Source organism: Anas platyrhynchos, chromosome 18 (genome assembly GCF_047663525.1).
Source record: "Anas platyrhynchos isolate ZD024472 breed Pekin duck chromosome 18, IASCAAS_PekinDuck_T2T, whole genome shotgun sequence".
Classification (NCBI taxonomy): Eukaryota; Metazoa; Chordata; class Aves; order Anseriformes; family Anatidae; genus Anas; species Anas platyrhynchos.
The window spans coordinates 11,481,097-11,500,835 of record NC_092604.1 but is presented as its reverse complement, the minus strand read 5'-3'; the positions used below and the strand labels follow the sequence as shown (position 1 = coordinate 11,500,835).

Sequence of the window (19,739 nt, the reverse complement as noted above, 5' to 3'; positions counted from 1 at the left end):
CTCTGCCAAAAGGGCCCTCAAAGGAAAGTTTTAGCTCACAGCACACTGAACTCACCACTAAGCTCTTGGGAAATGTTGCCAGGCACAGCGCAAGGAAGCTTTCTGTAGCAGCTTCCCACTAGATTTTTACCAGCTTTGACTCAGCTAGCCTTAAACCTCTCTATATGATAGAAATTACTGTTTTATGAATGAGGAAACGAGCTTTTGTTAAGTGATTTGCTGATGGCTGTATGGGGCAGGCTGGGGAAGAATCAGGAAAGAATCCAAGCATAATTCAATCTTGCATTTTTAGCTGCATGCATATTCATTTCCCACATTCTCCTTGGCTTTCTTTCGTGTGGCTTTCAGACTTCATTTTTCTCATTAGCAATCACACTCACACAGACATTATTTACCATAAAAAACACAGAAGACATCAATAGTTTAAGTGAGAAAAATAAAATATCTGTATTTCAACAAATATTCAAGGCTCATTTGATACAAAATTAACCTGCTGCTTATTCAGCAGTATTCAGTCAGCTGTCAAACAACACTGTCACAGCACTAAAACATCTAATGGATCACACTCTGAATACAGATAAACATTCACATAAATAGGGGCTAACACAAAAAGGAAATAAATAACCATCCTTGCTGGCTACCCCAGGTCTCCAGCAATCCCTCCCCACAGCATTTGTGGCAGGTGCTGAAAGAGAACAGAATCGCTCTGTGCCTCAAAGCCTTCCCTCCAGCAGTTTGGCTTCATTATTTGCAACTTGTCCAAACAAGAAGACATTGTTAGGCGATGAGGAAACCACTCCAGCAATTTTCCTCTCTTCCCCAGGTCTGTGTGGTCAGTTTGTTGGAAGCATTAAAAGTGAATAGTGCAAAGAGTATCTCCTACTGCCATGGAACAAGGCAGACCCCAGTCAAGTGACTCCTGTAACAGAGCACAAACAACTCCAGTTAGTCACAGGACTTGTTTTAAATAGGGAAGATAACATTTTGGAGTTTCTGAACCTAGTTCTAAAGGAGAAGGAAAAAGGGAAAAAAAAAAAAAAATCAACAATCTCAGCCAACAAGCAAGCAAATCAAACACCGTTCACACTCATTTGGTCCTCAACACATTAAAACATCACACACTCGTACCCTACAGGAGCTACTCCAGTATACACAGAGAAAATGGAACTGTATGGGAGGAGAAAGTTTTTCAGCTATGAAGCTTCAAAGATGAATTGCAATGATGAATCCACCAGTCTTAAGCCCTGGCTTCCCACCATCTTTTAATCCTATTCCTCACCTCCTCTTAAAGACTCACAAGCCAGGCAACCGAGAGCACCAAACTGTGCAAAAAGCTGAGGCTGCCTGCCCAAGACCTCCAGGACAGCCTCACAACACAGAACGAGGACATCCTGCTCCTAGCCTGCTGCAACCCACAGCAAGGATTTACTTCGGCTTCTGCTTCAAGTGTTTAGTGCTCCCACACACAAATCCACGCCATCAGCAGCAGCTGCCCAGGCCTTCCTGTCCCAACTGTGACCCTTTATTCTTACACTGGCCTCACCTTAGCAGCCAAGTCTCTGGCCTCATCTGTACCTACTCACCAGGTATAATACTAATAGGCAGCAGCAAGGTCTAAAAGGCTGCCAAATGCCTGAACTTTACAGCATTTATATATAGTTTTATCATGCAGACATCACCTTTTCCCCATGAAAGTCACAGAATATACGTGACTTAATATGTCTTAATATATGATTGCAGAACTCTGTGCTAAGGGAAGGGAAGTCAAACCCATCCGCTCCTAGGGTCATGATTCATTGTCTGAGCTGTGCCACAGACGAAGGTATTTCAGGTTCTCCCTTCGAAGAGAAGAAAGGCAAGATTCACAGAACGATTACTAACCCGTTTCCTTCTCACGTCCTTCTCCTTTTCCTGAGGCGGGAACTCCTCCTGATTTGAGGAGCGCTGGCATCAGTCACATCCGTGTAGGAGCCCGAGACAGATTGTGCAATCTCTTCAGCTCCCATGCCCTGCAAGGTAAGCAGAACAGACTATGTGCACACTAACGCAAGACCCAGCATAATATTCAGCCCCTTCAACCCATCTTTTTATTTTAGGGAGCTCAGCAAGATTTCCAGAATATTCCATTTACACTCAAAATTAAGCATGGAGCACACTGTTAGGTTACCGTGACCACAGGTAGCAGAAAACATCCAAATGCATACATTTTTCAGAAAGACAACTGCTGGTTTTTAGGCACCTTTGTCATCTTTCTGTAGAAACAGCTAGTGACCTTGTTTGTTCATCTTCATTAACGTTTCTTTTGTCTGGTTTGGAGTCACAATTTATTGAAATGCAAGTTTGAACTACACAGTTTCCTGGCATGTTCTGTAAGAAACAGTGTTGGGCAGTAACAGATTTAATTAAAAAAAAAATTAAAAAAGAGTGATTTTTGGTTGGTATCATGGCTGAGATCAATCCATATACTCCAATAACCTTTAGTCACATCAAATAATTTGGGAGGAAAACATTAAACAGCAACAGGAACAAACATGCAAGTTCCCTTATGTTACAGGGGCTTGAAGAATGGAGACAATGAAAATCAAGGGCCTGATTTAAAAAGTACAGGAGCGAGGCCTTTATCTTTGTGAAGACCAAAGGCTCACAGCCAAACAAGAGAGCTGCTGTTATCGGGTGCAGAGCTCTGCTTACTCAAGATGACCACATTTCTGCTACGCTTAAGATCAGGGGGAGTTTCCCCCTAGATTCCAGTGGGAGCAATGCTCAGCTGGCAGTAACTTCCCACTTTCGGTACCTGGCACCTCTGCTTTACCTCGTTCGGAAAATCGGCATCTTCATCTCCTGGCTCCTCACCACCTGTCCCATCCGACTGCACGCCTGTTAATTCACTGCCAGAACTCTCTTCCTCTGACACTTCGTTCTCACTCTGCCACTCCTCTTCATCACTCTCGTCATCCTGCTTCCTGCTGCCTGACAGAGTTGTCACCACTTTTGGGGGAGACAGAGTGGCGAGCACAGCAGGGAGCGTGAAGGCCGCCAGGAATCTGGCTTTCAGGAGGAGAAAAGCAGGGTCATCGCCCAGTTTCTGATGCACCAGTTCCGTGATGGCACGCAAATCAACCCCAGCGCCCTCATCCCGACTACCATCAGAAGGCAGAAGACACGCTGCTTGCTTCTCCAGAGCCGCCTTCTGCAGAAGCAGCCTTGAGAGGGTTTTTAAGTTGCACAGGAAAGGTGGGAAATAAGGCAACCTGGTTTGCAGTGGCGGTACCTGGACACCCTGCTCCCCGCTCAGCCACTCTTTCACCACCTCCTCATCCTCAAGGGAAATCAGGCTGAAGTCGAGCTGAGTTTTTCCTGCACTAGAAGTGGTTGGCTGGGGCGGACCCCCAGCAGGCTGCGTAGCGGGTGGTTTGGAGGCAATAGGTCTGGGTTTCAACACTCGGGCAGCAAAACCCTCCGAGTTCTTTGGGATGTCGTTAGGAGGAGCTGGGTCTCTCGGCTGGAGCACAGCCCCTTCTGTAACGATGGCTGGGTTGGAAGATGATGCGTTTGGTGTAGAGGAGTCCTGGTTCTTCTCTGAGCTAACAGAACTTGCTGCACAGTGGGAATCAGACCCTGCAGTACTTGCAGGTAGCTGTGTTTGGGGCAGCAGCGCAGCACGCAGGGCTGGTGCATCAGCTGGAGGAGAATGCTGAGCTGCAGAGCAGTCAGAAGTCTTGGAGGAAGCATCAGCAGAAGAAACAGTGGGTGTGCTGCACGCAGGATTGGCTGAGGTGACAGGTAGGAGACTCACAGAATGGTTTTCAAGGGTTGCCTTTCCCAGTGGTACCCCTTCAGCTAACTGGGAACTTGGTGCTTTTGTCTCTGTGCTGCTAGGGTGAGGCGTATTTGCTCCCGCTGGTACAGGAGCCACTCCTAAAGCACTGCCATCAGACATCACGCTTGCCTGGCTTTGACTTTTCACAGCAGCAGCTGGCAGTCCTTGGGGAACACCCACAACAGCTTGCACAGAGGTGGGGAGCAAAGCCTGCGGCGTTACAACCCAGGTGAAAGGCACCACGCTGCTGGGAACCAAACGGGAGCCGGCTTGTGGAGCTACAAGAGCAGGCAAGAAGTTGCCTGGCCTCTGCTGTGGTCCGTTACCGTTCGGGTCACAGGGAAGTGGTGTGGGAAGAGACAGTTTGTTGCTGCCAGACTCCACACCAACAGGCACCACTGCAATTTGACGAGGCACAAAAGCTTGATTTTGCAGCACTACTGGAACTGAGCTACCAGCCAGGACCTGACCGTTGCACCCTCCTTGATTCGAGGCCTGCTCTGCTCCAGGTGGATTCAGGCCTGGAAAACCACCTCCTTCAGGGCTCCTTTGAGGAGCTTGCTCATTTAGTTCCTTATCGGATTGTACTTTTGGTCCTTCTGAGGAACCAGAGCTCTCCCCGGTTTTGGGTACTGATGAGGAATGGTTTTCAACCACAGTGGTGGTAGAAGTTGAGCCTGCAACAGAAGTAAAAGCTGGAAGCTGAGCTGGTGCAAACCGGACGTCGCTGTTTGCACAACCAACTGCTCCAGGTGTGCTCCCTGCCTGTGCAGAGGGAACAATTTGCTGCGGTGGCTGCTGGATTATCAAAGGCCCTGGAACCAACACCTGTGGGGCAATAAATACTGTTCTCTGCATAGCTGCCTTGGCCTGGGATTCCCTTAGCCGCTTCTCTTTCAGCAGTTCTGAGACAGTTTTAGGTTTCTGCCTTTGTGCCTGGGCTGGAAGAGCCACCTGCATGGCAAGAACAGGAGCGCTGCTCTGAAGACCAGCAGCAGAAGTCTCCCTTGCTTTTAAGGCAACAGGTCTTCTGACAGCACTCCTTGGGACGCCCCTTTGGGAGTTCCTCTGAGTATACGGTTGTGATGAACTGCCTGTAGAGGAGTAAAGAAAGGGGGGGAAAACATTTCAGTGTCTTCAAAAAGGAAAAAGGCTTTAGAAGCCATTCCTTAGCTATTAAGCATCAAGTACCCAGCACAGGAAGTAGCAAAGTTTCTGCTTGTGAAAGTTCCTCCAACGCTGTAGTATTTATTTAACCAGCAGACGGGTTAGAAATGTACCTTAACACTGCACAGGAGGAACCGTGCTGGGCAGTGCAACACAGGCACTGCACATCAGCCAGGGTGATGACAATAAATGGGGCTTTTGGTTGGTGCCAGCATGTTTACTCCAGCCCACAGCCAGCATCTTGCTTGAGAAAAGTTTAACAGTGATAATCTACAGACTGTCAGACAGGCACAAAGCCACTGGTCCCCTGGCCCTTCAGTATTTTTGCCATTCCTTACCAAAAGCAACACATTTAGCCAATAACTGAAATATCCAAGAGCTACCAAAAATGAGTAAGACAATGTCGTTTTGTTCCAGTTCTCCTTCAGTTAAATTAGTCATTAACACAGCAGCGATGAATTAAGTGAAAGTTCTTGCATATCATAAAAATAAACATTCTGGTACGTACCTGAAGAAGTCTCCACATTTTGGGAAGCCTGCCAAAGAAAATACATTAAATTATACTTGAGCTATAGTAGCACTTAGCACAGCCATTGAAAACCATCTACTTTAGTCAAGACACCAGTAGGAAAAGCTTTGAAATGTGATGCACAATACCTGCTGAGGCCCCGCTGCATTAGCCTTCAGCTCTGACTGCTTTAGTCTTCCCTCCCGAATAACTTTCATGCAACCATTGGTATCAATCTGGAAGAGCTGCAAGATAAGAAATTCATAAAAGTTTGATTCATAGAATATCCTGAGTTGGAAGGGACCCTTAAGGATCATCAAGTCCAACTCTTATTCAGAACTTGATTCAGAACAAAAATACTCTGGTAGAGCCAGTGCCAATCTAAGATAGATAGGGAAGGCTTTACGTGAAAGATTCTGGGCACATTTTCACAGTTATAGAAAAAAAATCCTGACGGTATTAGAGTGGACACAGAATGTAGTACACATCATATGTAAGCCATGAGAGTAGATTAACCCAATAATCAGATGAGTAATTTAAGGAGCAAAGATAAACCTTTTATTTAGGTATCAAATACAAAAAAAGATCACCACTGTTTAAAAGTGGATGCTATGAAGACAGTAAAACCTACCTGAATGAAAAGCGTGAACAGGGGAGTGCTCGAGAGACTGATTGACTTCATCTTCTCTTGAATAGCATAAGCTAGAAAAAGAGCCCAAGATGAAAATCAGCTGGGTGCTCACTTAGAAGATATCAGAAACAAGGATAGAGAGTAGGAGAGTGCTGTCCCTGATGGGTTACCACTACCTTTTGTCTGATGAAAAGCCATCTTCCCAGTCTGCAAGGTGCAAGGCAGCAGCACGTTGCCCACCCAAGGTGTCACAGCCATCAGAAGCTTTCTGTCAAGGTTTATTCTTTTCAAACGCTCTCTCTTTTGACGATAACTTTTCTTCAGCTGCAGCCCCTGAAGCTTCTGATCAGCAGACGTAGCAGCTCCAGACATTTTTGTTAAACCAGTGGAAAAAGGTTTTACCATCTTTGATTGCTGTGCATGAATAAACACATAATTACAATCCCAATTTGGTAGGTTCTAGCAAAGTTAGTCCCGTAACAAACTATTCACAAGGTAGTTATGAAAAAAAAGACCACAGCCTTTTCCCTCTCGGGACTACAGTGAGGTAAGATCTGTGATTCTATGCTTATTTTCCACTAAATACAGCCTGGCAGTGCACACATCACAGGAGCAGACAAGACAAGAGGCACTTACAAGTTTCATTTGATAGCACGTGTTATTTCTTAATACTCTTCTCACATCTTCCAGGGTAACCCGTAGCACTTGCTTTCCACATCTGGAAGCCTTTAAAAAAAAAGAGTACAAAAGAAAGAGTGTAATGGAAAGTATCCCACAGAAAATTATTTGTGCCGACATTACACACAAAATGTACAAAAGTTTTCAACTTTTCTGCTACTGAAAATATTGTAGTATATTAGATCAGCCCCAAAGTGCAGATCTTTACCTTATCTTTTCGTCCTTGTGTGTTACCACAATACCAAATGTCTATTTTGTTTAAGGTTTAGCATGAAGTATCCACAAAAACCCATCCAAAATGTACTGGATTATTCTCTTTCTATTTTTTTTTGGCTTAACAGTACAAGGGAAGAAATAGTGAGAAGTTTGAAAAAAAGTCAGCAACTCTTCCCTAAATTTCTGGTCAAAAAAATCATGCCTTATCTGCAATCAAAATCAAAAGACTGATTACATCAGACAAGCATTTACAAACCACGCATACCATAACCACTTCTGTAACCAACAAACTTGTCTTCGGTGCAATTGTCCCTGCAGCTGAGGGAGGCACATGCTATTTAAGTTCACTTAGGCAAAAATATTTTCTCTTGTGTTAAGAATTGTAGTTTTGACATTTAGTATTTTACTAAGGAGTATTTTTCTGCAAAATCGTGCAAGGAGGGTTTATACTGTTTCAGTGTCTGATCTGGGATGAAAACTAAACTCAGAATGAGACAGATGCACAGGTAACTGAGTTCTTACAAACTCTAAGTCTACGCACTCTAGTCTAGGTAGAGAGAGTAATCACAATTCACCAGCCAATTCTGTTTTATGAAAAATATGGAAAAAGTTTTGTTTCTCTAACACTATGGGTAGGAAAGAGCACAGTTGTTTTCTAGATGATACAGGGTCAGGGGAGAGCACTGCTAGAAGTTCGTTTAATCCCACAGCTCAGTTTCCAATAGCACCCCCCAATGGTAAAACAAGAAACCAACTAACAGAGGTGCAAGAAAGATTTTATCATCTACTTATCATTCATTACTTGTTCTCTTTACTGCAGCGAATGTACTTCCTGGCAATTTCTGATCTAAGCTGAAATTCCATCAAAACCAGACTGAGGATCCCAGGATTCACCTTGTTAATTACTTCTACTGGATTTGTCACAGTGATGTCTGTTGAATGTGGGCGTGCAATGCCCCTCAGGATGGTGTTCAGTTCTGCAGACTTATCAGCGACTCCGTCCTTGCCTCCATCACACAGTACACGTGGAACTTCACTGTTACTGGTCCTTGCATTAGCACTCATGGAAGAGAAAAGGGATGAAGTTTGGTATCTTCCTTTGTTCGTCTCCTGTGTACTTGACTGTGTTGGAATCCACAAATCAATGCTGGGAAACGCACACTCCTCCTTCTTTGTTATCTCCTCTTCTGAACTGTCTGTTAAGTCCAGTTCTATGTCTTCGCTGCTGCTGTCTGAGCAGCTGGTACTCTCTTCTTCTACATGTCGCCGTTTTGCTGGCCTTGATCTTTTCTACTTAGTCAAAAAGAGCACAGACAAGTTTTAGCCAGTGTTCCTCCCTGACTTGCAAATCTCTCAAATCAGTAAGTTAAAAAGTTTTGTGGGGCAGTATCCTATCAGAAGCGTGTGGCTTCCAAATGGAGTGTGCAGCAGCACCTGCTGGTGCTTTGACAATGGAAACATGACAGTGTTTTTAACATGGTTTTAAGCAACCACAATATTCCTAAGAGTGCTTTGTGCCAAACCTGGCAACTCATGATGTACCTATAAGAAAACGTAAGTTTATGCCATCCTTGTGGGAATTTCAAGGCAATAAAATTAATTAAATGATTGATAAAATTGATCATATGAAATCAAAGTCAATTTTGGTATCAATTTCACATACTTTCACTTTTAGTTTAGAGGCTCTTAATTAAAAAGATAAATGGGACTGTGACATAACAGGATTTTGTACAGTACCTTAGACCCAATCATGAGTTTCCACTTGCTTAGGCACTGGGAGCCAGTCCGGTGAGGCAACTCAGAAGCAATTTTACTCCAGTGACCTAAAAAGGATGAAGAGCAGAGCATATGGAAGCTTGCAATCACCAGGATGAAGCAGAGCCTGCTTCTGTCAGCCACTTAAAATAAAAAAACAAATTTAAATGGTAAATTACTAAATAATGCTTGCTTCTCTAAGCTTTTGAAGGTTAATCCACAGCCACACCTACCCAGGCCATGCTTTTGCACCAGATCAATTAGTTGTTCCTCTTCCTCTAAACTCCACCTGCCTTTCTTTACATCGCAGTGCAATGCTTTTAAGTACCTTCAAAATAAAAACATTAAAGGAACATTCAGCCTTGTTTGTACAGTTCCGATCATTACTGCATAGTCTGAGGCTAAAAAACACAGCATCATTATGAGATTTTCTAAGGGGTCCCATTCCTACTCCCTTCATACAGCATGGCTATGATCTCTTTGTTCTCTAAACATCAAACCACACAATTAAAAATTAAAATGAGCAGGTGTAAAACATCACTGAAATTATGACATGCTGCACTCTAAGCCTCCTGCAGTTGGGTCCAATGCTGAAGATGGCTCAGCACCTCTCGCAGTATTGGTGTCAGTTACAGGAAGTGACTGACTAGGTAACGTTCACAGCTACACAGGCAATACACGAATGACAACCTTTCCTCCCTACATGCACTCGCTCAGGTTTCAGGACAACTTTGGATTGTTTGGGACAAAAACATTCCCTACTTCTGCTTATCTCTGGATAATAAGCTTGAAAGAACAGTTGTTTCCTCTAGTGTACTTACCGATCTCTGCACTGAGCATCGCTCCTGCCTGGTACTTCCGTCCGGATTTTGTACCAGTCACGCTCTCCATACTTCTTAACTGCAGCCAACAGCATCTATGTTAATCACACAAAGAATGAGTTGAAACTCTCATCAGTAATAGTCTTATTATCTATTGCAAGTCTCAGAAGTGTTTGGGAGCTCCTAAGCCCTCTGACTTGTAAAGTGCCCATCTTAATCCATTTCAAATTCCATGTGTGCCACTATTAAAGGTCAGGTGTATAAAAATTTCTAACATTCTAACCATTCCATTTTTGTACCCTGCAATTCTAGGGAATCAGAGAACAGAGCTTACAGCATCTTCCTCCGGTGTCCAGGGTCCTTTTTTCAAACTGGGGTCCACACTCTTGGTCCATCGGTAAATCAGCTGGGCAGAATCTCTTCCTTCCATGTAATAAGCAACTAGAAATGCAAAGAAAAGCTAAGCAACCCTAGCTCTCTTAACCACTCCTCATAAAATTTGTTCTCTAGACCCTCCACCATCTTTGTTGCCCTTCTTTGGGCACTCTGTACCTTATTTAGGTAACAGGCTACAAACGTAGGATAAAAACACAGAACTGTGACTATTGTGGAAATGTAAGCACTCATAGGAAATAAAACTTTACTAATTCTTCCAATCAGAGCAGGCTGGGTGCTCTAGCATGCAGAAGTATTAATACACACAAGCCTGGGAAAACAAAAACAACAAACAACAACTAACCCTCACACATGAATGGAAAACGTTTTATTTGTACATCACTTACTTTTCTTGTATGGGATATGACTTCCTACTCTCATCTCTTGAACAAGCTCTAAAAGCATCAGATCTTCTTCTCTGGTCCATTCTTTCCTTTTCAAGTCTTTGTTATAGGCTTGATACTTCTGCAAGCACTGGAAAGCTGTCCTGTTTGTCTTAATGCAATAAAAACAAAAGCTACTTAGAAAAATGGATATTTATGAGGACAAAAAGCAAGAAGAAAAAAAAAGCAAGATTTTTCACCTCGTTTCCAGTATCACAGCCTTACCCCCAACTCCTGGGCTATAGTCTGCCAGTCCAAATAACCATGTTCAGCAGCTATCTTCTTCAGCCTCTCTGTTTCCTCCTCTGTCCATTCCTTTTTGTTGATGCTTGGATGCTCGTAGTTTTGCCAAAACTTCCTCAGTTCTTCTGAGCTACGTTGTCCATCAAACTAAGAGAGAGAGCAAAAATCTTTTCTGTTTTGTAGCTGGGACTGAAACAACTGGAAAGACACAAACACTGATACAAAGGATATATTTTCTAATCCTTACATATTTTATTGCTAATTCTTTTCAGAATTAACATATTAAATTTAACCAGTAACAACAAATGTCCAATGCTTCCATGCTTGCCACGTTGAAATCACACAACAGTCAACTTCTAGCAGTGCATAATGGAAACAGGGTGAAAACTACACCAGTTCAGGTGTAGTTTCTCTCAAGATAAGGGACGCATGTCAGAAGTAATAAAATAGCCGATCTCCCAACTTACATGGATGTTTGAAATTTTCTCCCAGTCATGCTCGTCAAATCTGTCTCCTAACAAGTCACTTTCTGGAAGCTGGCTGAAGCAAAAGATACAAAGAGAAAGAAAGAGCCCTATTAAAAAGTTAACTGAACAGTCAGTTTCTCTGCCTGACCTTGCTTCATCTTATTCCTCTCACCTATTATCAACTTCCACAAAACCTGACTACCTCAAAGCATCAGGCTCTTTAACATCCATAACTTTTCCCCAAACCAGGTTTCCTTCTTACTGGGTTTACTAAAATAATTTTACTTAAGTATAAGGAATGCACTGTTGAAAAACAGCCCCCTACAAGATCATGTTAGTTTAGCAGGATAAACAGTTAAACGCAGTATCAAAATGAATTCCTCCGGACGCTTTAGAAAGCAAAAGCTCAGAATTATTAGAATTTGCAGAGTTCTGTCTCCTTGTTGCTAAAACAAAAACTATTTCAAACTGTGCCTCTATACTAGCTGTACATATTACATTTGTAGATCAACACCCAAAACATGATTCTTAGTGAAGAGCTGTAGAGATGAGAGCTCTGCAGAGTTTGAACGGCACTTGATAGTTTTATTTGTGTTGGCTTATGTGAAGGTTTCTCCAAATGTCATAACCAGAAGTGCTCAAGGAAGGAGGGAACTTTAGGAATTAGCCTCCAAGAACTTATTTGCATTTTCACCATGAACATATAAAGGTAACTTCTTACTTAATTGCCTCTATTTCTTGTTCCACTTCTTTGATTTGCTTTTCCAAGATTTGTTTTTCCATTTCAGTCTTGACTTTTTCCAGTTTCTGATTCCAGTAACTCAACCTGTTCAAAGACATTTTCAACATTACTTGAGACTAGATGTGAAGTAGGTCAATGGCATCAGAAGATACATAGCAAAGGTGGTTTCCCCACGAGTATCATTCTTTCCTTCAATTTATTTATGCAGTAAACAAAACTGTTCTTCTAAGTTTTCCCACATGGCAAACTCATCCTACTTTTACTGCTTCAATGCAAACAGTTGACCCAGAACAGGTCTCAGATTAATCATTTTGGTATTTACAGAGATAATCAGCGATGGCTGCAACAGCAACAAACAAGACTGCACCAGCTCTAGGCACATAAATCTCTCACTGGACACACTGTTATGGCTCACTTGCAACATATCAAGTTCAGCTTCAAGCCCTGTAGACTATTTTAAGTTATACCACTGTGTCAACAGAAGAAATAGATGGCTATAAAATGCTACAGTATCTTCAGAACAAATCCATTCCACCTGCCAGTTACCTGCAACACAGTCATCAACTGTTTACAGTCCAAGCTGAATGCTGTAACCTCTTGCTTATGGTCAGAACTTTACAGTCCAAGACCCTTCAATACCAGGTAACACACAGATAATATAGCTGGCAACAGAGAATGGAGGATGCTGCCATCTACAACAGCATCATCCTCTGCACTGGTACCCAAACTCCATGTCCTGAGGGCATCACTGCTGCAATTCCCAGGCCCCAAAGTGGTAAAGAATCCCCAGGAATCCCCACTGTGCTTTGTAACCTTACTGAAATTGCAGAGTTAACACAGAACTTGCTGAAGGCAGCATCATGTCCACATATTTTTTCTCCTTATGTCAGATGTTACATTGTCATGGGAAAGGATTTTTGCACAGTACTTACTTCAGTAGCTTTGGCTGAAGCAGGCGCTGCAAGCGGTCACTTACGACTGATTTCTGCAATAGTACCTTCTCTCTGCTTTTCCCTTGACAAAATAAAGTAATCAAGCATTCAGTGATTAGTACAAAACCACTGCCAAGAAAAAGAGTGACGCATTGCTTTCAGCATCACTGTTAAAAGTATGCCTCAGGTCTTTGATAAGAGTTCATCATTCATTTTGTTCAGCAAAGGAACTATCAGAAGCTAGGTAAATTTATCATATTCCCCACATAAACCACTAACATCAATGTCTAACCTCGGCAAATGGCAGCCTCTTACTCAGTTTTACTTCCAAGGAGGCATCAATGAAGATCACCACACAGGTGGATGTAACCACATAGCTTTAAGTGTCTCCTGAACTTCTCTCATCTAAGCACTACCCTTGCATGGTCTCATTTGCTTTTGGTGTGTTCATGGGAGAGATGGAATGACACATCAAAACAAATGCAAGTGAAAGGAACGAAGTCATTAATAATTCAGCAAATCAATTCCTAAAGCATCCCATTTTCTTTTAAGTACTCTTTCCGTGAATTCAAGTATGAAATACCCAAAGTGTTGGTGTTTAACTGCAGATGTGGGGGGAGCAAAGATACAAAGATAGACATTTGTTAGAGCAGAATGCTGACCAGCACGTACGGTTCCTTACATTTTGTTGAAAGCAGTTGTTCAAAGGATTTTATGCCCTGAGCCGCCTTTTCCTTGGCATCTTCATTGGAAGGAGGGCCCTAGTAAACATTAGAAAGGTTAGATATGCTAGAAGAGTCGGATACACAGAAAATTTGCCTATTCTTCTTAGAACTCTAGTATGAGCCACTGCAAAAAAAGAATGCTAACTCAGACTTGCACAGGCTGCCACATTAGAACTGCTCAGTCACCTTTACTAGTACTAGCTTGCAGATATGTCAGAAAACATAATATATAAGCAGACACTGAAGGAAGTTTGCCCACAGTTACAAAGCACATTCTCAGCTCAATGCCAGGCCTGCTCACATCAGCTGACCGTTGGTTGAAGAAGCATTCTAAATTAGACTTAACACATGTTGGTACATTTGAAAAATACAACGTTCAATTGCCCCATGGCTGGAATGGCATCGTTCTGAACTCTCAGGTGGCACAACTAGCCATGAGTTGGACAAACATTTCCAAAGGACAGTAAGCAACATGTGAGGGAAAAAGAGATTGCAAAGTCAGAAATGATACTGATAGTTACAGGTTACAATGTAACACTGTTACAACACAGATACAATTTAAATCTATCACTGCAACCTCGTTATATTTACTTACAATTCCTGTTGTTTTATCCTTAAAGTACGGCTTCATAAAATGGCCCAGAAATATATTTGCTGGTAGATTTCTACCATCTGCTGCTTTTGCTGTTTTTGTGCCATCGAGTTCACACATGATTTCTTTCTGTAATAAAAGAATTAAACCATGTCAGTACCTTTAAATTCCCTGATTTCAGAGAGCAGTGGCTGAGCTGTCACAAATATCCCAAGAAGGGTTCAGATAATTTGCAGCACCAGACTACAGATTAGTGCATGTGTTAACAGTGGGATTTGGAACTTCACAGGTTTATCTCCAGTACAATGGAGATAAAAAGATAAAAAGAAACATCTATATTCTGATTTAATAGCTAAAACATTCTCCAGTGGCAGCATTTCTGATGGTAAGAAGAGATGGAATCTTCAGTAAGCCACTCCAGAGGTCACCATTGAGGTGACACTGGTTTGAATTGCCATGAAGAAAATGAACCCAAGTCTCCTTGTCCCTGTCCACGCAGGCTGGTAACTACACCAGCACATAAACAAGGACTGTGACTGCTAGTTTCACTGATACCCGCAGTACATTAACATAGTGGAAAGTTTTACTGGGAATGAGGCAGAGGAAGATGACAGCTAGCAACCTAAAAAAAGCACATTTTACTCCTGTTTGCTCACCTGCTGTTCTTTGTTTTGTGCAATCAGAAGCTCAACTTCCTCAATCTTTTCCTGGATAACTTCCTGGTACACATGGTTCATCTGCAGACACGTTTCTGGATCTTCTGGCAGGCTGTTTACAGTATCATCATCACTACTGTCTTCTTTTTCCACTTCCTTGAGGCATTTTAAAAATTAAAAGGAAAAAGAGGGAAATGCTTGCTCTGAGGAGCAGAAGCAGGTATGCAGCACGATAATTATTTATGTAACTCAATACTTCTATTGTATCACAAAACTGATTCTCAAAAGAATTGGAAGCACCTGTCACTCCCTGATAGCTGCTTCAAATGCTCCCAGAGGCAGAGTTACCTGCCTTGCCCAGCTCCCTTTCTTTCTGTCCATTACTTCATCATGCTATCTGGTCCAAAGTTTGACTCTGAACCTTGCCAAGAACTGTTCTTTACTCAGAACAGTGCAAAATTTCCCCTTTCTTCCTGTCCCCTTCAGTAGACAGATGGAAAGACATACTTAAGGAGAAAATGTTTACCATTTCTTCCTGAGAATCTGAGTCGTCATCTTCAGTATCTGTCAGACAACAAAAATACAAAAACGCCGACTGCAGTGAAAAACACAGCTTCAAAACCAAGGATTTTTCAAGTAAAGCACACAGAATAAGGTACTACATAGTGTCTCATGCATGAGCATTTGGGTTTTCAGGTATTGCCAACATCCTCAAGTAAAAATGTTCAGTTATATGCTGCGCATGCACTTTTTTTTGGTGGTTCTAGAGTAGGAAAATTGGCAGCTTCTGCTGGCTACAGCAGCAATCAAGCTGCATCTTGGTCCCATGCCTCATGGTAAAATAAAGGCCTCAGGATGTGCAGACAAGCGCATGTTCCAACCCAACAAACCCCATATTCCATGAACACCTAGCAACCTTTCACCAGTGTTCAGCAGTACTGGTTTTGCCTTCAGTGTGGCTATGGAGTTCTGACATCTTTGGAGGAACATTATAAAAACTGAGGTGAAGGATTCGTGACAGCCACCAGAGGTACTGACACCAGAGCTTTTAATTTGCCCCCTTTATTGCTTTGAAAAAATGATTTTAGGAAGCACAGCCAGGCTGAGCAGTGGAATGATGCAGTGGGGTTCACGTGGTCCGTTCAGAGAGCGGGGAATCGGCCGGTTTAACCGTGCCAGCGGCTGGTGGGTGGCCGCATTTCACAAGGCAGCTCGTGCCCTGCCTGAACGCCTCCGGGAGGGGTCGGGGCCGTTCTCCGAGCCTCCCCTCGAGCGTTTGCCGCGGGCTTCGTTACAGAAACGAGCGGAGCGGTGGTGCCCGCGGGCTGCCCTCCGCCGGGACCGCCTGAGGAGCCCGTGCGGGCGGCTCCTCGCACCGACGCCAGCGGGCACGGCGGGCCTGGAGCGCCCGGAGGCCCGTACCGGAGCCGAGGCTGCAGTCCGACACGTCCAGCCCGCTGCCGGCGGGCTGCAGGCTGCGCTCCAGCTCCTCGATCTCCCTGCGGATCTTCTCCCGCTCCGCCTCCAGCTCCATGGTGCCGGGAGGCGGCGCGGGGCGTCCGGACATGGCGGCGGCCGCAGCCCGAATGCTCCGGGACCAGGCCGCGGCCGCTCCGGGCCCGCCCCTCTCGCCCGTCAGCCAATCGGAGTCAGCGCCGCGGTCAGCTGAGCCCAGGCACGTGGCAGCGGGCAGCCAATGGGAGGCGAGGCGGAGCAGAGCTGGGTCCTAGCGCCCGCCCGCTGCGGGAGGGGGGTGAGGGCGGGGGGCAGGAGCCGGTCCCGGTCCCGGTCCCGTTCCCGGTGCCGGTGGGGCCGCAGTGCCGCAGCGAGGCCCCGTTCACCCCCGGCAGTTTCACTGTCCGTCCTCGGGCACTTCGGAGATGCTGTCTATGGACTTGAGGAGATCGGCCACCAGCTGCAGCGACTCCGCTCCCGACACCAGCTGCCTGCAGCGTGAGATGGGAGAGGAGGGTAAGGCACCAGGGCGGGGGTTTCTGAGCATTTTGCAGAAAAAATGAAAAAAATCAAATCACAGGTTAGCAAAAAAAACAGGGACTAACTCACTCACCTGGCACAATAACATGAGACCCCAAGAAACCAACCCAACCCCCTGCAGCGGGGGAGAACACCACGTTAGAGGGGGGAGGATAACGCACCCAGGTGGCGTTTTTTGTCATTTTTCAGAAAAAAAATAAAGCACAGGTAACAAAAACAGGGACTAACTAGCTCACCTGGCACACACAAGACCCCAAGCTTCAATCCTAAAATCCAACCCACCAATAAACCCAACCCCGGGAGGTTTCGTGGTGCTCCTGATGCCAGTTTGGGGGTGGGAGGTGTTAGGGGCTGGTTTTGAGCCTCACCTCACTGCAGACCGCGAGTTCGCAATGACCGTGAGAAGGTTCTGGAAGGCAGCCTCGGCGTTCTGCTTCACCGCAGCCAGGCTCGCCGACTGCCCCGACCTCAACGCTTCGTTCTCTGCCTTGTAGTTCTTCAGCTGAACCTTGGGAGGGAAAAATTAAAAAAATATATAAAAAAAGAAACACTTGATGTGAAAATAACCACAGAACTCGGCTGTGAGCAGGGTGAAGTGAGTATTGAGCGGATTTTTAGCCAGACTGCCTAGAGAGAAAGTCCTCCCAGCTCTGAGAGCCCCTGCGCAGGGCTGTAACGTCTCTCCAATTTCCCTCCCTTCTTCATAAGACATTTTCCTACAGGTAAACATCTATTTGCCTTGTAGCACTCCAGGCCTTCACGCATCCCTAGTACCAAACTGCATTTGAACGTCATGTAAAACTTACTTCTTTAAGAAAAACTTCTTTAAGAAAAACTTCTTTAAGAAAAACTTCTTTAAGAAAAACTTCTTTAAGAAAAACTTCTTTAAGAAAAACTTCTTTAAGAAAAACTTCTTTAAGAAAAACTTCTTTAAGAAAAACTTCTTTAAGAAAAACTTCTTTAAGAAAAACTTCTTTAAGAAAAACTTAGTTCCAAGATAGCACCACAAAACGAGCACCACGTCACAAAAATGACGTTAACAATCAGCACAGAGCTTAAGCATTCTAACCCAGCACATTTTTTATAACATTTGACAGGAAAAATGAGGTGTAGTTAGGAATTCTCAGTTTCCCTTTTGTAGCCTCGATATCAAGATGCTCCCAAGTCCCAGTACGCTCAGCACGGCCTTAACGATAAACTGCTTCGTACCTGCAGTAAGGCATTTTCCTGTTTCAGTTTTGCAGCACTGTTTTCTGCTTTAAGAGCCCGTTTCTGGAAGAGAATAAAGATGACTGAGACCACAGCAGGCCTTAGGACACAGCAAGCAGCCTGAGGAACATCGGAATTCGCAATTCCAGCACAGAAATTAAAGTAAGTAAGTTTGTGTTGCAGCACCTCTTTCTCTAAATGCTTTATGAGGTGGGGATGGTGCACCCGGTCACCTCCCTCCTCTCCTCCCAGTTTCTCCTTTCTCATTATTAAGTGCAGTCCTTTACTTCCAACCATTACTTTTTTTTTTCATTGGACTAGAGGAAAATGTACCCAGAATAAGAAAGCAGGAAAAACTGCTCTTAGTTCATAAAGGAGGCATTTGCAGAACTCAGCAAAAAAGCAGCTGAAGGTGCTTATGAATACAAAAAATGGTATTTCTGCAGAGATCTCCCTTATCCCAGGCAATGAAAGGAGTTCTAGACTGGGACCCAGGCTTGCTATAAGGGAAAAACACAGCCCCACATCAGAACTACTTAGTGCTCACATGGGTGAAGCAATCACTTCAGCTTCCCTTGCTCTCCTGGGAGAGGAAAGAACAGAAGTGGAACTGCGAATTTCCTAGTGTGAACAAGGTTCTGCTGCTATGGCAGATGCCACCACTTACTGTCATCAGCTGGAGATTTTGTTCCACGTGCTGCACCATGGCTTCTAAGTCCTGCGTTTCTTTCTCTTCTTTAATTTTGTTTTCCTCAAGCTTTCTTTCAAGTTTCCTCATCCTTAAAATAAAGAGAACATTCAGTAGGCAGTTGGAACATCTAATACCCTTGTAAGAAAATTCTCAGGAAGGACCAAGAAACTCAATTCTTCCACATTATAAGAAAAGTTAAGTCTTCCCACAGCAGTACAGCTTCAGGCTGTAGCTCAGGGGATTTCTGCGTTCAGCATCCATCAGCAGTAATTTCAACTATCCAGCTGAAGGCACAATGGCCATACAGAAAGCACGTCTGTTCACAGTCGGTCTAGATAATGGTAATTCCCCAACAAACAGCTACCCTATCACCGTAGGCTTACGCACTTGTCTGCTTGAGTTTCGGAGAGAATCTGAAGCTTATTGATCCTGCTTCTCAAACTGGCGTTCTCTTCTTTTAGCTAAAAAATAAAAGCTCCTATTAGAAATGAGGGCAGTCGTAAATAGGGTTAATACACTGCTAACATTCCAAGGCCAGGACCAGATGAAATAATTCAACTTTCTTATCTTTAGTGCTAAAAAGCAGCATTCGAGGTTACTTTCACACCTAGTTTTTCCTTCTCGATGCCACTTAACTTCACCTAACCCCGCAGGGCACAGAAACGAGGCAGCAAACAATCCGTGTAATTAGCCAACCGCTGTTTACGTGAAATTATGAACCTGTGCAGTGACGAGGCCGCTCTCACCTCCTCGTAGCCGGGCGGCGGGGGGGGGGCTCCGAGGGGACCCTCACAGAAGGGGCCGGCGGCGAGGTGGGCCCGCTCCACGGCGCAGGGCCGGTAGCTGCCGCCCCATTCCTCTTCCTCGTCCTCCTCCTGCTCCTCTTCGTCGCCGGGGGCCGGGAGCAGCCCCCCCCGGGCACCTCGGGCTTGGCTGCGCACGAATTCGTGAAAGGAGAAGGGGTTGGGACCGGGGTCGGGGCCGGGCTCCGCCGCCATCGCCTCAGCCCCCCTCAGGCAGCGCCCGGAGAGGGGTGCGGCTTCACCTCAGCGCTCGCCCCGCCCACTTCGGCG

At 44.6% G+C, this 19,739-nt stretch overlaps 2 protein-coding genes across 3 annotated transcripts; both read right to left on the bottom strand.

The window, feature by feature from the left end:
• Nucleotides 1-422: 422 nt before the first annotated feature.
• SNAPC4 (small nuclear RNA activating complex polypeptide 4) lies at nucleotides 423-16,338 on the bottom strand. The gene is made up of 23 exons (XM_027470742.3): nucleotides 16,194-16,338; nucleotides 15,298-15,335; nucleotides 14,772-14,927; nucleotides 14,119-14,244; nucleotides 13,481-13,559; nucleotides 12,799-12,880; nucleotides 11,846-11,950; nucleotides 11,125-11,197; nucleotides 10,640-10,804; nucleotides 10,379-10,526; nucleotides 9,931-10,037; nucleotides 9,597-9,691; nucleotides 9,009-9,103; nucleotides 8,758-8,843; nucleotides 7,915-8,310; nucleotides 6,763-6,852; nucleotides 6,303-6,540; nucleotides 6,127-6,197; nucleotides 5,645-5,740; nucleotides 5,496-5,523; nucleotides 2,813-4,914; nucleotides 1,882-2,009; nucleotides 423-919 (listed from the first exon to the last, which is right to left on the bottom strand). The coding sequence occupies exons 1-22, from the start codon at nucleotides 16,336-16,338 to the stop codon at nucleotides 1,893-1,895; spliced, it is 4,638 nt and encodes a 1,545-aa protein (XP_027326543.3). The 3' UTR covers nucleotides 423-919; nucleotides 1,882-1,892.
• Nucleotides 16,339-16,578: 240 nt separating this feature from the next.
• On the bottom strand, nucleotides 16,579-19,730 carry ENTR1 (endosome associated trafficking regulator 1). 2 transcript variants are annotated; one of them, XM_038164979.2, is made up of 6 exons: nucleotides 19,413-19,725; nucleotides 19,054-19,127; nucleotides 18,643-18,754; nucleotides 17,976-18,038; nucleotides 17,135-17,274; nucleotides 16,579-16,717 (listed from the first exon to the last, which is right to left on the bottom strand). In XM_038164979.2, exons 1-6 carry the CDS (start codon nucleotides 19,662-19,664, stop codon nucleotides 16,624-16,626), a joined length of 735 nt encoding a protein of 244 aa, XP_038020907.2. In that variant the 5' UTR covers nucleotides 19,665-19,725; the 3' UTR covers nucleotides 16,579-16,623. The 2 variants fall into 2 exon arrangements, with proteins under 2 accessions (XP_038020907.2, XP_038020908.2); XM_038164980.2 differs by having other exon boundaries at nucleotides 16,620-16,765; nucleotides 19,413-19,730.
• Nucleotides 19,731-19,739: the final 9 nt, after the last annotated feature.

Excerpts from the sequence above, each read along its gene's own strand:
- SNAPC4 (XM_027470742.3), bottom strand. The coding sequence starts at position 16,338 with ATGTCCGGACGCCCCGCGCCGCCTCCCGGCACCATGGAGCTGGAGGCG. Across the intron at positions 12,881-13,480 it reads ACAACTGCTTTCAACAAAAT|GGAAAAGCAGAGAGAAGGTA; the intron begins GTAAGGAACCGT and ends TATTTTGTCAAG. Across the intron at positions 8,311-8,757 it reads AACTCATGATTGGGTCTAAG|AAAAGATCAAGGCCAGCAAA; the intron begins GTACTGTACAAA and ends TTGACTAAGTAG.
- ENTR1 (XM_038164980.2), bottom strand. The coding sequence starts at position 19,664 with ATGGCGGCGGAGCCCGGCCCCGACCCCGGTCCCAACCCCTTCTCCTTT. Across the intron at positions 18,039-18,642 it reads AAAATCTCCAGCTGATGACA|AAACGGGCTCTTAAAGCAGA; the intron begins GTAAGTGGTGGC and ends ATTCTCTTCCAG. Across the intron at positions 16,766-17,134 it reads AACTCGCGGTCTGCAGTGAG|AAACCCCCGCCCTGGTGCCT; the intron begins GTGAGGCTCAAA and ends CAAAATGCTCAG.